Source organism: Agelaius tricolor, unplaced genomic scaffold, assembly GCF_023055355.1.
Source record: "Agelaius tricolor isolate 1412-34295 unplaced genomic scaffold, bAgeTri1.0.p SCAF_31, whole genome shotgun sequence".
Lineage (NCBI taxonomy): Eukaryota > Metazoa > Chordata > Aves > Passeriformes > Icteridae > Agelaius > Agelaius tricolor.
Window position 1 is genome coordinate 3,275,720 of NW_027269291.1, and position 16,049 is coordinate 3,291,768.

Genomic DNA, 16,049 nt, shown 5'->3' on the forward strand with positions numbered 1-16,049 from the left:
GAGGAGCTGGGATAGGAAGGGTTTATCCATGGGAAGGAGCTGGGATAGGAAGGGTTTATCCACAGGGAGGAGCTGGGATGGGGAGGAGCTGGGATAGGAAGGGTTTATCCATAGGGAGGAGCTGAGATTGTGGAGGTTTATCCATGGGGAGGAGGTGGGATAGGAAGGGTTTATCCACGGGGAGGAGCTCGAATTTCCCATCACCTGCTTGCTGCTGGTGCTCAGAGGAGCTGTGGGAACCATCAATCCCTCATCCTGGGAGCCCTGTGAGCACCAGCACCGGGGGGAACTGCCGGGGGCGGGAGCCGAGCCCTGAGGCGGCCGCGTGTCCCTTGCAGACCCACCTGCCCAACATCAAAGTCCACGCCTACTTCGCCCCGGTGACCCCCCCGCCCTCGGTGGGCGGCAGCCGACAGCGCTTCTGCAGATGCTGCATCATCCTATGACACTGGAGCCTCCTCCCGGCCAGCTGGGGCTGGAACCACGCCTGGGAATTGCCCGGATCTCCAGAACCTCGGAGGAAAAGCGCCCCCAGTGTCATTTGCCAGGGCCAGTGAGCAGGGCTGGGCTGCCCTGCAGCCACCCACACACCCCCTGTGATCCCGGCGGGATGAGGGACTGGGGATGGAGCTGCAGCTGGGCCTGGGTGGGCCTGATCCTGAACCATTCCTGCTGGGAATCCCTGGGAATAGCCCTGGCCAGGAGGGGAGGGCTCCCAGCCTGCAGGGACTGATGCTGCTGGTGAGGTTGGAAAAGGAACCGAGATCCTTGGGAGTGGGGAGAGGGGAGAGGAGAGGAACACTCTTTAATTTAACCCCCTTGTGCAGGAGGAAAAACCCCAACAAGCCTGGAAACCCAAACAAAACCTGAAAACTCAAAACCTGAGAACCCCAACAAAACTTGAAAACCCAAACAAAACCTGGAAACCCCAACAAACCTGAAAACCTCAACAAAACCTGAGAACCCCAACAAAACCTGAAAACCCAAACAAAACTTGAAAACCCCAACAAACCTGAAAACTCAAACAAAACCTGGAAACCCAAACAAAACTTGAAAACCCAAACAAAACCTGAGAACCCCAACAAAACTTGAAAACCCCAACAAACCTGAAAACCCCAACAAACCTGAAAAACCCCAACAAAACCTGGAAACCCCAACACGTTCCATGTCCGTTTGTCAGTGAGGGAATGAAACAGCAGCTGCTGAGCCAGGATTCCCCTGGGATCCAGAATTTCCCTGGGATCCCAGATTTCCCTGGGATCCAGAATTCCCCTTTGCTTCCCTGCTCCCACCTGAGCATGCTCACATGAAGGCTCATCTTCCCTGTGTCAGATTCTTCCCAGATTGTTGTGATAGACCTTGGAATTTCTAATTCCAGATATTTTACCCTCCCCAAATCCTGCTTTTTTTTTTTCTTTTTTAAGTTTTTTTCCCAAATTTTTCTTCCAAATTCAGTAATTTGTTGAGATTTCCCAGCAAACCCATAAGGAATTTTTCCCCAGGAGAGGCCTGAGCCTGTGATGAGCTGTCAGGAAGATCTGAAAGGAGCACAGGGAGCTGCACCCACCCCAGGCTGGGCTCTCCTGGCCTGTGTGATCAGGGACTGGGTGTCCAAACTTCTCCCAAATCCAGGTTTTATCCCAATGACAAGGATATAATCCTCCACACAGGGAATAACAGATATACAAATTAATAGATATACAAACGTAGAATTCTCAGCACAGGGAGAAAGTCCCAGCCCGTGTTCCAAGGACTGAGAGTTCCCTCCTCCCGTCCTTTCCCTCCATCCTCCCCCAAGGAAAAGCCAAGTAGAGCTTTTTGCTTGTTGCCCTGATGAAGAATTAAGGATTCCCTGATGGAGCAGGGCTGGGATCCTCCCTCACTCCCTGTGGGGGCCCTTCCTGCCCTCCCCACCTGTCCAGGTAAGTGTGGAGCCCTGCAGGGAGCCCTGGATGGGCTTTGGATGTGCCAGGCCCAGCTCTGGGGCAGGAGGAGGGGTGGGGGGGTCAGTGGCTGCTTTTTTGGGGTGTTTCAGGCTCCAGGGGAGCCCAGAGTGCTGAAATGCCAGGGTGGAACTGCTGGGCAGATCCCAAGGGGTGAAGGGGCAGGGCAGGTCCGTGGCTCCGCGTCCGTCGTTCCCGCTGTCCGTGCGGGGAGCTCGGGGCTGCCCTGGCCCGAGGGGTTTGGCTTCCCCTGGCTGCTGAGGAATCTCCTGGTGGGGAAGGAGCAGCTGCAGCAGCAGGAGGGGCTGGAAGGGGGGGATTTTCCCACCAGGAATTCCAAGGACAATGAGCTGTTCCCAGCAGGAGGGTCCCAGGTGCCCCTGGAGCTGCCCCCCTTCATCTCCCCCAGCCTGGGAGCATCTCCAGGCTGCTGTGGTTAAAAGGATACTGTCAATGCCCTCCTGTAGGTGGCTTTTAATCCCTTATATTTATTCAAATCCTCTTTAGCGCTGTGGATTCTCCCCCTCTCCTCGGGCGCCTTCATTTCCAGAACTTTCTCCGGGTTTCAGGGTGGCAGAAGATGGTGGTGACAGAGTGGACGGGCGAGGGGTCACCCAGCAATCACAGGATTTGCACAACTCTGGGAAAATAAAAGAAAACAAACAAAACACTTTTGTTTAGTTCCTACTGTGGCAGGGGAGAGCGAAGAGCAGGATTTTGGCTGACTGATCCCTTTGGAACAGAGCAGAGTTTTCCAGGGAAAACTCCAGAACACAGAACCCAAAGCAATTTCTTTTCTGTTTGCAGACCAGGGTGACAGCATTAAGGTAGCTCAAACTTCTTGACAGTGTCCTTTTAAGTCAATTATCCGTCTTCAAATGGACTCTTCCTGATGTTTATATTTATAAATACCAATAAACACCATTTTCCAAGCTGTGTCTCGCTGGGGGAATCACTGAGTGGAGGAAAATCCACCTCCTGCATGGGGCAGCTCCTGAGGGGAGCTCTGAGTGTTTGCATGGACTCAGGGATGGGGGTTTGGGGTGGGAGGACCTTGGAGCTCATCCAGGGACTCCTTTCCATAGCCTGGGATGCTCCTGGGATCTTCCTGGGTGGGATCTGGTGGCTGTGGAGGGCTCAGTGCCCAGCATTTGGAGGAATTTCTCCATCCTGGGGTTTCTGTGGGGGCTCTGGGACAGCTCCAGCACGGAGCCAGCCCTGGCTGAGGATCCCATCCCATTTCCAAGCCCAATCCAGCCCTGGGTGAGGATCCCATCCCATTCCCAAGCCCAATCCAGCCCTGGGTGAGGATCCCATCCCATTTCCAAGCCCAATCCAGCCCTGGGTGAGGATCCCATCCCATTTCCAAGCCAGATCCAGCCCTGGGTAAGGATCCCGTCCCATTTCCAAGCCAAATCCCCTTCTCCAGCCTCAGCTGGGGCAGCTCCTTCAGTTTTACCCCCTGGGCTGTTCCTGTCCTTGGAATCCTCCCTGGTTGTGTCCCCACCTCCCAGCAGAGATTCCTGGAGCCTGGATCTGCCTTCCAGCACCTTCCAGCACCTTCCAGCACCTTCCAGCACCTTCCAGCTGCCCCCGGACTCCCAGCAGGAGCAGGGACCAAGGGACCTCTCCAGGAAACAGCCTGGGACCTTCTGGGGTAGAAAATCCTCCAGTGAGGCTGAGCAGATCCAGTGCAACCAAAAAAAGAGAATTTTCTGGGCCTTGGAGACTCTGCAGCCCCTTTTAGCCCAGTTCTGTGACTCGGTGAGGATGGGGCAGGTGGGAACAACAAGTTCCATTTTTTGCACATCTCTGTAATTCCCTTTGTATTTCTCTTTGATTTTCTCTCCATTGTTCATGGCTGGCTGCTGCTGTCGTGGTTTTGGGGTAATTTGGGGTTTTTTTGGCAGGATAAGGGTGGATTGGGATCAGTGTGACAAGGTTCTTGGCTGTAGTGTTCTGGAAAATATCCTAAACCATTTTGGCTTTTTCTGGTGAAGGGCTGTGTGTTTGATGGGCCTGGGGGTGTTTTGGGGGTTTTTTTCCTTTTTGCTTTCTTTTCTGGCATCCAGGTCAAGGTTTCTGCCCTCCCTCTGTGCCAAGGCCTGGCAGAAGCTCCTGTGCTGCAGTTTGGGGGATGTGGCGCCAAAATTATGGAGAAAATCAAGGAGAAGCTGCTTTTCCTCCTCAATTCCCAGCTCAGTCCGTGCCCTCCCAGCCTTTTGTTCTCCCCTGGGCCCTGCAAGGACCCATCCTGGCAGTGTCCCCAGTGTCCCATCGCCTCCTGACTGACCTCCCATGGAAATCTGGAGCTGATTTTTAAGGGATGAGGGAAATCCATCCCACTGATCCTTATCCCAGGCTGGCAATGTCACCCTGTGCCAGCAGTGCCACCCTCGGGGCTCTTCGTGCTTCACCCTCTGTCCCCAAAGGTGCAGCTGAGCCCACCCGGGGGTCCCCAGGGGCTGTGACCCCCCCGTTCCCAGCCCTGTCCCCTTCCCTCGGGGGCTTTGACATTTTCAAACTCGGGGGTCTCCCGGTGGCTGCTGCATCCCCTCCCTGGGCTGGGGCACAGAGAGAGCTGGGAAATTTCCTTTCCATGGTGAGGTCCGTGCTTGGCACTGCGGGTGTGACAGTGGCAGGAAGTTACAAACACGCCTGGCTCAGGTGGCCCTGGTGGGGACAGAGGGGACACTCGGGACAGGGCTGGTGGCACTCTGGATCCCCATGCGGTGCTGTTGGGAGGATCGGGGGCGTTCTCTTGTCCCCTCCAGCGATGGGTCCCGGGCCCCGTGTCCTCCCCGTGTCCTCCCCGTGTCCTCCCCGTGTCCTCCCCGTGTCCCCCCCGTGTCTGTGATGGCGGCTCCGCTCCGGGGCTGTCCCAGCTCCTCCCGGTCCTCCCCTTCCTCCCCTGCTCCCGCTTTGTTTATCCCAATCCCGTCCTTTGCCCCAGGAATTCGCTCCCAAGGACGTCCCGGTCGCGCTCCGCCGGCCCCGGGAAGGCTCCGCTGTTTGCAGAGCCCCATTCGCGACCGGCCGGAGGCGGCACCGGGCTCTGCCCGCCGGGGCTGCCCCGGTTCCGTCCGCAAGGGCTGGGACGGGACCTGCCCTGCCCGGTGTCCCCTGCTGGGGCCCAGGGACCGACCCCGCACCCCAAACCCACCCCGGGGACCCCGAACCCCCGCGGGCGCTGCAAGGACGAGGCCGTGTCCGGGGCCGCTCCCACCGTCCTTTAATGGAAAGCGGGGACACGAAGGACACGGGGGGGGACAGGACGGGTCCCGTCCCCTCGGGCGGGCTCTGGGGGCTCTGCCAGCCCCGGGCTCCTCTCTCGGTCCCTTCCCAGCGTGGCCGGCTCCTACCGCAGCAGCAGCTGGAAGCCCTCGGGGCCGGGGGCTGCGGGCAGGGGACGCGGCTCAGTCGGGGCCACCGATGTCCCCTGCCCGGCCGCGGCCAGCGCGGTACCTTTGCCGATCGCCACCACGAATCTCGTCTCGTCCTGGAGGTTCCTGATCATCTGCGGGGCACAGGGGGAGGCTCAGGGGGGTTCAGGGGGGTTCAGGGACCCTCCTGCTGCAGCTCGGGGGCGCTGCGGGGTCTGTGCCTCCCTGCCCTCCCCGGCTGTCCCCGTGTCCTCACCGCGTCGCTGACGAGGACGTGGATGCCGGCGGGGCCCTGGCGGGAGAGCCGCAGGATCTGCCCCGGGGGCAGCCCCAGCAGCTGCGCCAACCTCGCGGTGAGCTCGGGCACCGTCAGCTGCTGCAGGTGCAGCTCCTGGTACAGCCCTGGGCATGGGATGGGGTGGGATGGGATGGGATGGGATGGGATGGGGCTGAGTGCCCACCCTCCATCCCCACGCTGCTGCACACCTGAGCCCCTTCCCCGCACACCTGAGCCCCCTCCTCACACACCTGAGCCCCTCCTCACACACCTGAGCCCCTCCCCGCACACCTGAGCCCCCTCCCCACACACCTGAGCTCCCTCCTCACACACCTGAGCCCCCTCCCCGCACACCTGAGCCCCTCCTCACACACCTGAGCCCCCTCCCCGCACACCTGAGCCCCTCCCCGCACACCTGGGCCCCTCCTCACACACCTGAGCCCTTCCCCACACACCTGAACCCCCTCCCCGCAAACCTGAGCCCCTCCTCACACACCTGAGCCCCCTCCTCACACACCTGAGCCCCCTCCCCGCACACCTGAGCCCCTCCTCACCTGATCCCGCCCCCTCCGCACTCTCAGCCCCGCCGGGCTCCCGTGTCACGTACAGGGTCAGCCGGGGCCGCGGGCACCTGAGGGGGCACAGGAGGCTCTGGCGGGGGGCCAGGATGGGGTCGGACCCCACGGAGCCCCCCGGGGGTCCCCAGAAAGCGGCACCGGGGGCGCGGGAGCCTGACCTGCCCGCCAGGGCGTGGCAGAGGCGGATCCCGTCCGGGGCTCCGCAGATCTGGATCAGGTCCCTGCGCGAGAGCTTCAGCAGATCCGCGCCTGCGGACGGGGGCGCTCAGGGGGCGGCAGGAGGGGGTCCCGGCTCTGAGCCCCGGCCCGGCCCCGGCTCTCACCGGTGAAGTTGGCGAAGACGCGGGCGCAGGAGGAGAAGCGGCGGCGGAGCAGCCACTGCTGCGTCTCCGGCGGGGAAGCGCAGGGGCTCAGCGCCTGTGGGGGCTCAGCGGGGGCTCAGTGGGGCACGACCCGAGCGGGCACAACCCCAGCCCGTCCCGGGGGGCCGGGGAGGCTCTGGGGGCTCCCTCACCTCGCCAGGACTCTCCGCGGGGCCCTCGGCAGCGCAGGCGGGTGACATGGGTGACGCGCTGTTGAAGATTGCAGGCAAGATGTTTTCAATTGCCATCTGTATGGCAGATTATCTTTGTCAAGTGGGCAGTTTGCCTTATCTCTCTCTTTGAGTGACCACAATCACTCCTCCCTCGGGAGGGGACACTGCTGATAACAGCAATTAAATGTCCCTGCATGGCTGATAAGAACTACAGCATCCCACTGGGAGATGTGAGCCCAGAGGGAGGAGCCAAGCATTGCTACCCAGATATAATCCAGAGGTTTTGAGACACCAGCACAGCTTCTCCACTGGATTCCCCAGAGGAACAGCAGCTGCCTCTTCCTCCACTGGATCTTCAGAGGCAGAATCCATCCTTCTCTACAGGATCCCTGCTCCAACAGAACCACCCCTGACACTGCAGGAGGGCTGAGCCACAATTCCAATGGTTCTGCTGCCAACAGCCTGACCCACAGGGTGTCAGGTTGGGTTCTGACTCTGGCAGTGTTGTTCTGGTGTACTGCATTGTTTATTTTATCCTTTTATTTTTCTCTTTTCCCTATTAAAGAACTGTTATTTCCTGCTCTCATATTTTTGCCTGAGAGCCCCTTAATTTAAAATTTACAGCAATTCAGAGGGGTGGGGAGGGTTCACATTCTCCATCTCAGGGGAGGCTCCTGCCTTCCTTAGCAGACCCCTGGCTTTCCCAGGGGGAAAGACACACGCACACCCTGTGGGGCAGGGGTCACAGAGGGAGACCCCAGCAGTGGGGAAATGGGGGGTCTGGGGTTCCCTGCTCACCTCTCGGGGCTCAGCAGCTTGAAGGGGTGCAGGGACGGCAGCCCCGGGGGGCTGTGGGGGGCACCCAGCACGTCCGACCATGGGGGGCACTGAAGAGGAGGCGGGGGGTGATGGGTGCAGGGTCCCGGGGGTACCCTCGGCCCACGGGGGGCGCCAGGGCCGGGCCCCACCTCGGCCAGCACGGTGCTCTCGTAGGGCGGCTGGAATTTCTCCCTCTCAGCCGCCGGCTGCTTCTCCACCTTCTCCCGCTCCGTCCTCTGCTTCCTATCGGCCCCCTTGGGCTGTGCCGGGGGGTGAGGGTGGCCCCGGGCCACCCCTGGACCCCCAGACCCCACCATGCACCCACCCCCCAGCCCAGAGCGGGGTCTCCCAGTAGTGGGGGGTACTGGGAGCACTGGGGGCACTGGGAACACTGGGGGCACTGGGAGCACTGGGAACACTGGGGGCACTGGTTTCCCCCCCTCCCCGGTACCTTGAACACCTTGACCAGGCAGCTGGCGGAGTGCAGGTGCTCAGGGGGGTCCCCCTTGCCCCCCACCCCGAAGGTGTCGATCTGGATGCGGAAGGGGACCCCCTTCTCCCCCCCGTTCTTCCGCAGCGTGAACTCGGTGCTGATGCAGTGAACCTGATGGGATGGGATGGGATGGGATGGGACAGTGGGGTCGGAACTGGGCGCTGTGACCCCCCAGGACCCCCCCGAGCCCCCCAAAGCCCCGGCTCCCACCTGCACGAACACGGACGTGCGTTGGGAGGGGTCCCAGAGGAATTCCACCGTGTTGAGCAGCGTGGGGTGGATTTGGGGCTCCAGGATCCCCACGGAGAGCGGGATGTCTGCGGGAGCGGGGTCAGCGCGGCCCCTGCAGCCCCCCCGGCCCCTCCCCAGCCCCGGCACCCACCGATGTCCAGGATTCGGTCGCCCGGGCGGCTCCAGCGCCAGCCCTCGAGCTGCTGCTGCTCCGAGTACTGGAGGCGGCGGTCGTGGAAAACCACCCGGACCAGGCTCTGGGCAGGGGCACGGCCCCAGACTGGGGCTCAGCTGGGCTTGGACTGGGGCAGAACTGGGGCAGAACTGAGGCTACACTGGGGTTGAACCGGGGCACAGCTAGGACTGGACTGGGGATGAATGGGGCTGGACCGGGGCAAAACTGGGGCTGGACTGGAACTGGACCGGGGCAGAGCTAGGACTGGACTGGGCCTGAACTGGGGCTGAACTGGGGCTAGACTGGGGCTAGACTGGTGTTGAACTGGGGCAGAGCTAGGACTGGACTGGGAATGAGATGGGGCTGAACTGGGGCTGGACTGGGGCAAAATTGGGGCTGAACTGGGATCGAACTGGGGCTGGAGTGGAGCTGCACTGGGGCTGAAAGGAGGCTGCACTGGGGCAAAACTGGGGCTAGACTGGAGTTGAACTGGGGCAACAGAGCCAGGACTGGGGTTGCACTGGGATAGGACTAAGATGGGGCTGGACTGTGGCAAAATTTGGGCTGGGGTGGGGTAGAACTGGGGCTGGACTGGGTTAGGACTGGGGCTGAAGTGAGGCTGAACTGGGGCAAACTGGGTCTGGACTGGGACAGAACCGGGACTTGAGCCCAGATCTTTTCCCCAGGGTCCCCCCACGTCCCCACCCCGCTCACCTTGACCACCCTGCGCCCCTCGGCCGGGTCCCCCCGGGCCGTTCCCGTTCCCATCATGCGGATCTCGTAGGGCTGCCCTGGGGAGGGGGCCGGGAGGGGGGACTGAGCCCTCATTGTGAGGGAGGGGTGGGGGGTCCCTCCCCCCCGTGCCCCCAGACTCACCCTGGTTCAGGTAGGTGAGGGTCTCCTCGTGGTGCCGCATGGCCGGGGAGGTCGGGGCACACAGGATGTACCGGAAGGGCGGCTGCCATGTGGGGACGCCCTTGGGCTCCTCCTGCTTCAGGCAGGGCAGGACCGGGGGGTCCCTGCGGGAAAACGCCCCCCGGAAAGGGTGGGAGCTCGGCCGTGCCTCAGTTTCCCCGAGCCCAGCGGATTTGGGGGTACCTGAGCGCCCCCGAGGCGGGCAGGGGGAACGCGTCCCCAGGGCTGGACCAGCAGGGCTCGGGCTGGCTGTGCCAGAAGAGCATGGTGGGGGACAGGGGGGACACCCCGCGAGCAGAGGGTGACAGCACCGAGGGACAGGGGGGCGGCCCCACCCCCACCTTTATAGGCACGGGGAGGGGAATGGGAGCGGGGCCGGGCCCAGTTTGGCCCAGTTGGGACCAGTTCGGGCTGTTGACAGTAAACAGTGGGGAGGGAGGGGCTCCGTGTGCTGTCAATACAATGGGGGGGGACACCAGGGGGCTCCCCCAGTCCCTTTGTCCCAGCCAAGAACCCCCCCTGTGTGCGTCCTGTCACTACCCCCCTCCTAACCCCTTTAATTCCTGCCAGATTTGGCTCTTTTTGGGTTAAAAAAATAGCATTTGCAGAGCCCCGAGGGTGGGGGGGTTGGTGGGTGCTGTGTGCCCCACTTGGGGTTGGGGTCGTCAGATTTGGGGAGGGGGTCTATGGGTGCAATGTCCCCTCTTGGTGACACTGGGACATGACACGGGGGTGTCACACACACACACTGGGGGTGTCACACACACACACTGGGGTGTCACACACACACACACACACACACACACACACTGGGGTGTCACACACACACACACACACACACACTGGGGTGTCACACACACACACACTGGGGGTGTCACACACACACACTGGGGGGTGTCACACACACACACACACTGGGGTGTCACACACAGACCCATCACTGTGATGAGCTGGGGGGGTCCCAGCTCCATTTCAGTGGTGGGGGGACCCTCCTCAGCTCACTGAACCCCCCCAGGTGGGCCCAGGGGAGGGGCAGAGCCCATCCATGCTGTGTCTGTCTGTCTGTCTGTCTGTCCAGCCACTCTCACTGTGGGATCAGGCTGGCAAGGAGCTGCAGGGGGAGTCTGGGGGGTCCCTAGGGTGAGCTCCAGCCCCTCAGCTCCTCCCCGAGCCTTTGGGGGTTCAGGGGGGTCCCCAGTGCCCGGGGCCGTGGGGAAGGGCCCCATCAGGGATCCCCAGCGTTTCCCTGACCCCTCCCTGCTGCAGACACGGAGGCTCGGCGGGAAGAGTCCGGGATGTTTTATTGGAGGCCAGGGGATGGGACAGGCTGGGAGCAGGGGACAGCCCCAGGTCACTTCTTGGCCTCCTCCTCCTTGGACAGGGTTTTGATGATCTCCTCCTTCTTGGCCTGCAGCCGCTCCTCGCGGCGCTTCCGCGCCTCCTTGGTCTTGGAGCGCCGCGCCTCCGCCTGGTCCCTGCGGGGTCGGGACATGAGGAACCCGGAACGGCCCCACAACACCCGGAACGGCCCCACAACACCCGGAACAACACCCAGAACACCCGGAACACCACCCAGAATGGCCCCACAATACCCAGAACGGCCCCACACCGTCCTGACCCCTGTCCCCATCTCCTTTGGCCCTGCTGTCCCTCACCACCCAGAACAGCCCCACAACATTCCCACAATACCCAGAACAGCCCCATACCACCATGACCCCTGCCCCACAACACCCAGAATAGCCCCACACCACCCTGTCCCATAGCCCCCCAACACCCTGCCCCCTGTCCCATGGCCCCACACCACCCTGCCCCCTGCCCCACAACACCCAGAACAGCCCCACACCACCCTGTCCCATAGCTCCCCACCACCCTGACCCTGTCCCCATCCCCCTGCTGTCCCACACCACCCATCCCCGCTGGATCCCGGGGATTTCCATTCACTCCATCCAAGGAGCAGCTGTTTGGGGTCACGTGTCTCTGCTGAATCCCAGAGTGCTCAGGTTCAGCTTTTCCCCCCAAGGACACAGCAGGATTCTGCAATCCCTGCCCTGCCCTGGTCAATCATTCATCCACTCCAGCAGCTGATCAGGAACCTCCCAGTTCCCACCTCGGTGAAACCCCAAAGCCCAGCAGAGCCCCCATTTCCCTGCTGCCAGCCAGCCCTGCCCGTTTGGGATGGATTCCCCCAGGAATGCCCCACAGGGGGGGATCATCCCTGGCAATCCCTCCTGCCTGCAGCAGCAACTTACGCCAGGAGCTTCTTGCGGGCCTTGTCGGCCTTCAGCTTGTGGATGTGCTCCATGAGGATCCGCTTGTTCTTGAACACGTTGCCCTTGACCTTCAGGTACAGGCTGTGGTACCTGTGGGGCACAGGGGGTGGGGACATCAGCACCTGCCTGGAGAACTGGGATGGGATGGACTGAGAGCACTGGGATGGACTGGGATGGGAGCACTGGGATGGGATGGACTGAGAGCACTGGGGTGGACTGGGATGGGAGCACTGAGATGGAGTGGGATGCACTGGGATGGGAGCACTGGGATGGACTGGAATGGGAGCACTGGGATGGACTGGAATGGGAGCACTGGGGCAGGAGCACTGGGATGGGGTGGATTGGGATGTGAGCACTGGGACGGACTGGGACAGGATGGGAGCACTGGGATGGACTGGGATGAGCTGGCATAGGATGGGAGCACTGGGATGGTCTGGGATGGGAGCACTGGGGTGGACTGGGATAGGATGGGAGCACTGGGATGGGAGCACTGGGGCGAGAGCACTGGGATGGGGTGGACTGGGATGGGAGCACTGGGAGCATTGGGATAGGATGGGAGCACTGGGATGGGCTGGGATGGGATGGGAGCACTGGGGTGGACTGGGATGGGATGGGAGCACTGGGATTAGGGGATGTCCCCACCCCGCTGGCTGTGTGGGAAGGGCAGGGCCAAGGGCTCAGGGCTCATCCCAGCCCTTCCTGGCAGAACTGGACCTGTCAGGGACTGGTCTGGCCCATACAGGGAGGGCTGGGGATGCCCAGGGCAGTGAACTCTGGGGGCACAGCCCAGCCCAGCCCTCACATGTGGCGGTCGATCTTCTTGGACTCGCGGTAGCGCCGCAGCAGCCGCCGCAGGATCCGCATGCGCCGCATCCAGGTGACCTTCTCGGGCATGCGGGCGTTGGCCGTGCCCTTCCTCTTGCCTGGAGTGGGGCAGAGGGGTCAGGAGGAGCCCAAACTCCTGCCAGCTCAGCCCCACACCCATCCCAAAGCTTTCCATGCTCCCTTTCCCCTCAAAGGAACAATCAGGGACACAAACCAGGGGCTTCCTGTGTCCCAAACCCAGGGGGGGATTCCCAAACCCAGGAGGGGATTTCCAAGGGTGAGTGAGCAGCAGCTGTGGAAGGTGGGGAATTTCCCCTATTCCCAAGGGGATTGGGCACTCAGTTCCCCCATTCCCAGGGGGATTGGGCACTCAGTTCCCCCATTCCCAGGGGGATTGGGCACTCAGTTCCCCCATTCCCAGGGGGATTGGGCACTCAGTTCCCCCATTCCCAGGGGGATTGGGCACTCAGTTCCCCCATTCCCAGGGGGATTGGGCACTCAGTTCCCCCATTCCCAGGGGGATTGGGCACTCAGTTCCCCCATTCCCAGGGGGATTGGGCACTCAGTTCCCCCATTCCCAGGGGGATTGGGCACTCAGTTCCCCCATTCCCAGGGGGATTGGGCACTCAGTTCCCCCATTCCCAGGGGGACTGGGCACTCAGTTCCCCCATTCCCAGGGGGACTGGGCACTCAATTCCCCATTCCCAGGGGGACTGGGCACTCAATTCCCCATTCCCAGGGGGACGGGGCACTCAATTCCCCATTCCCAGGGGGATTGGGCACTCCCTGATGTGGATTCCCCCATTCCCAGGGGGACTGGGCACTCAGTTCCCCCATTCCCAGGGGGACTGGGCACTCAGTTCCCCCATTCCCAGGGGGATTGGGCACTCAGTTCCCCATTCCCAGAGGGATTGGGCACTCCCTGATGTGGATTCCCCCATTCCCAGGGGGATTGGGCACTCCCAGCAGTGTATCTGCCCTCACCGATGCCCATGTGCCGGCCCTTCCTGCGGGCCAGCGTGTTCTTCCTGCAGCGGGCGCGGGAGTGCACGGTCACGGGCTTGCGGATGATCAGCCCATCTTTGATCAGCTTCCGGATCTGCTGCCCTGCAAAAGGAGCACCCAGCACCTCCTGGGGGCTGCCAGCACAGCACCCACCCCAGCCCGGGGGCGTGGAGAGCACCCAACACCAGGGACAAGGCAGTGCCTCCCTCAGAGCCCTCTGTTCCTCCCCTCAGAGCCCTGCTCCCCTCACAGCTGTTTCCTCTCCCTCAGAGCCCTGCTCTCCCCACCTCAGGGCTCTGTGTTCCCCCTCCTCACACCCCTGTTCTCCCCCTCCCCAGAGCCCTGCTCCCCCTTCTCACAGAGCTGTTCTCCCTTCTCTCAAAGCCCTGTTCTTCCCCTCTCAGAGCTATGTTCCCCTCCCTCAAAGCCCTGTTCTTCCCTCTCTCGAGTTCTGTGTTCCCTCCTCTCAGAGCCCTGTTCTCCCTCTCCTAACACCCCTGTTCTTCACCCCCTCTGAGCTCTGTTCCCCCCCTCCTCAGGGCCCCATGTTCCCTCCCTCACAGCTCTGATCCCCCCTCAGGACCCCATTCTCCCCCTCCTAAAATCCATATTTTCCCTCTCCTCAGGGCTCTGCGTTCCCCCTCCTCACACCCCTGTTCTCCCCCTCCCCAGAGCCCTGCTCCCCCTTCTCACAGAGCTGATTTCCCTTCTCTCAGAGCCCTGTTCTTCCCCTCTCAGAGCTATGCTCCCCCTCCTCAAAGCCCTGTTCTTCCCTCTCTCAAGAGTTCTGTGTTCCCTCCCTCAGGGCCCTGTTCTCCCTCTCCTCACACCTCCCTGTTTTCCCCTTCCTCAGGGCCCCATGTTCCCTCCCTCACAGCTCTGATCCCCCCTCAGGACCCCATTCTTCCCCTCCTAAAATCCATGTTTTCCCTCTCCTCAGGGCCCTGTGTTCCCTCCCTCACGACCCTGTTCTCCCCCTCTCAAATCCCTGTTCTCCTCCTCTCAGGACCCTGTTTTCCCCCTGTCAAATCCCTGTTCTCCCCTCCCTAGACCCCTGTCATCATCCCCCATCCCTCCTGTTTGTTTTCTCTCCTGTTTCTCCCACTGAACCTCCAACGATCCCAATTCCCTCCCTCATTATCTCAGAACCACCAGGCACCTCATCAGTTCAAATCCTGAAAATCCCCACTTTAACCTGCAAAGAATTTGCTGAATTTCACCTAAGCCAAATCGTGAACTTTTAGGAGATCTTTCCCAGACTCGATGACCTTACCAACCTAACCCAACCCCACTGTTACTGAGCTCTCCAAAACCTCTGTTCCCACCCTCCTGGATCCCACAGATCCCCCTCACGTACGGGAGTTGGCATTGGCTATCTCATTGGTCTCGTTGGGATCAAGCCACACCTTCTTCTTCCCGCAGCGCAGGACGCTGGAGGCCAGCCTCTTCTGGAGCCGGAGCATACTGGGAGGGATATGGGCACGGATCAGGGGGGTCTGCACCCTTTAGGGACCCTACAGCCCCCTGAGGGACCCCTGACCCCCCCTTTAGGGACCCTCACGCTCCCTCAGGGTCCCGCATCGCCCCTCATGGGATCCCCATCCCGCTCAAGGATTCTTCCCCCCCGCCTCTCAGACCCCTCCTCACCCCCCTCAGTTCCTCAAACACCCCGCGCTGCTCCAAGGGGCGCATCCAAGGTCCGCAGTGCCCCACAGCAGCGCCCCCAGACCCCCCTCACGCCTCCCCGGCCCCTCAGCGCAGCCATGGCGCCCCTCCGCCATCTTCCCGCCAGGCCCAGGAGGCCGCGGCCGCCTCACAGCACCCGAGGCCGCCATCCAGCACTGCCCGGACGCCGTCCCGGTTCTGAGGACACTCTCCCACTCCCCTCCAGCCCCCCCCCGGTGCCTCCCGACCCCCGTTATTCCCCGAGCAACGGCCCCGGTCCCACTCCCACCTCATGGCGGCGGCGGCGCCGGGGCCGGAGAGACGCAGCGGCAGCGCTGACCCCGCCCCCTGAGCGCGGCGCGTACCACCCCACCCTCCCCCCCGCGCCCATCCCCGCGGCCTCGCCGCAGTCCGAAACGCGATAAAGGAACAAACGTGATAAAATCACTCGTGGTCGCTTATCTAAAGGAGCGAAACCCACGCCTAACGCGTGGGAGAGGCGTGGGTCCTGCCCGGCTCCCCCCTCGGCTGTAGTAAGATGGTACAGCCCGCGCGTGCGCGGCGGGAAGGGCTGGGCGGGGGCTGCGCATGCGCTGTGGGGACGTGGGAGGCACGTGGAGGAAGCGCTGGGACAAACTGGGATGAACTGGGAGCACTGGGATAGGATTAAAATGGGATTAGGGGATGTGCCTGCCCCGCTGGCGGCGTGGAAGTGCAGGGCAGAGGGTTCGGGGCTCGTCTTAGCCTTTGCTGGCAGAACTGGACCTGTCCAGGCACCGGTCTGGCCCATACTGGGAGCACTGGGATGAACTGGGAGCACTGGGATGGGATTAGGGGATGTCCCTGCCCTGCTGGCGGCGTGGGAAGCGCAGGGCAGAGGGTTCAGGGCTCCTCCCAGCCCTTGCTGGCAGAACTGAACATGTCCAGGCACGGGT

General features: G+C 62.1%; 3 protein-coding genes across 7 annotated transcripts in view; 1 reads left to right on the forward strand and 2 right to left on the reverse strand.

Annotated features, from left to right (window-relative positions):
* The window catches only part of FBXL20 (F-box and leucine rich repeat protein 20), a 41,890-nt gene extending 39,015 nt beyond the window's left edge, over window positions 1-2,875 (forward strand). For 3 of the 4 annotated variants that reach the window (XM_071450559.1, XM_071450557.1, XM_071450560.1), the window contains one exon: window positions 339-2,875. In XM_071450559.1, the coding sequence (XP_071306660.1) occupies window positions 339-446 (108 nt within the window). In that variant the 3' untranslated portion in view covers window positions 447-2,875. The remainder of the gene's footprint in view (window positions 1-338) is intronic. The other variant, XR_011682919.1, reaches the window with a different exon arrangement.
* Window positions 2,876-5,152: 2,277 nt separating this feature from the next.
* On the reverse strand, window positions 5,153-10,495 carry LOC139601458 (transcription factor CP2-like protein 1). Of its 2 annotated transcripts, XM_071450562.1 has the most exons (16): window positions 10,189-10,495; window positions 9,533-10,097; window positions 9,311-9,453; window positions 9,149-9,225; window positions 8,411-8,516; window positions 8,239-8,345; window positions 7,987-8,139; window positions 7,685-7,795; window positions 7,515-7,603; window positions 6,696-6,753; window positions 6,505-6,598; window positions 6,340-6,430; window positions 6,158-6,234; window positions 5,583-5,728; window positions 5,409-5,460; window positions 5,153-5,339 (listed from the first exon to the last, which is right to left on the reverse strand). In XM_071450562.1, the coding sequence occupies exons 2-16, from the start codon at window positions 9,613-9,615 to the stop codon at window positions 5,302-5,304; spliced, it is 1,425 nt and encodes a 474-aa protein (XP_071306663.1). In that variant the 5' UTR covers window positions 9,616-10,097; window positions 10,189-10,495; the 3' UTR covers window positions 5,153-5,301. The 2 variants fall into 2 exon arrangements, with proteins under 2 accessions (XP_071306663.1, XP_071306662.1); XM_071450561.1 differs by lacking the exons at window positions 8,411-8,516; window positions 9,533-10,097; window positions 10,189-10,495 and having other exon boundaries at window positions 5,153-5,460; window positions 9,311-9,531.
* Window positions 10,496-10,633: 138 nt separating this feature from the next.
* RPL19 (ribosomal protein L19) lies at window positions 10,634-15,478 on the reverse strand. The gene is made up of 6 exons (XM_071450563.1): window positions 15,404-15,478; window positions 14,807-14,913; window positions 13,429-13,551; window positions 12,422-12,542; window positions 11,599-11,709; window positions 10,634-10,824 (listed from the first exon to the last, which is right to left on the reverse strand). The coding sequence occupies exons 1-6, from the start codon at window positions 15,406-15,408 to the stop codon at window positions 10,701-10,703; spliced, it is 591 nt and encodes a 196-aa protein (XP_071306664.1). The 5' UTR covers window positions 15,409-15,478; the 3' UTR covers window positions 10,634-10,700.
* Window positions 15,479-16,049: the final 571 nt, after the last annotated feature.

Coding starts and splice junctions, on each gene's coding strand:
- LOC139601458 (XM_071450562.1), bottom strand. CDS start 9,615: ATGCTCTTCTGGCACAGCCAGCCCGAGCCCTGCTGGTCCAGCCCTGGG. Junction 9,454..9,532: donor CCCGCCTCGGGGGCGCTCAG/GTACCCCCAAAT, acceptor GTTTTCCCGCAG/GGACCCCCCGGTCCTGCCCT. Junction 5,340..5,408: donor CGTGGTGGCGATCGGCAAAG/GTACCGCGCTGG, acceptor CCCTGCCCGCAG/CCCCCGGCCCCGAGGGCTTC.
- RPL19 (XM_071450563.1), bottom strand. Junction 11,710..12,421: donor AAGAAGATCGACCGCCACAT/GTGAGGGCTGGG, acceptor TGTGCCCCACAG/GTACCACAGCCTGTACCTGA. Junction 10,825..11,598: donor GCCCGCAAGAAGCTCCTGGC/GTAAGTTGCTGC, acceptor CCGACCCCGCAG/GGACCAGGCGGAGGCGCGGC.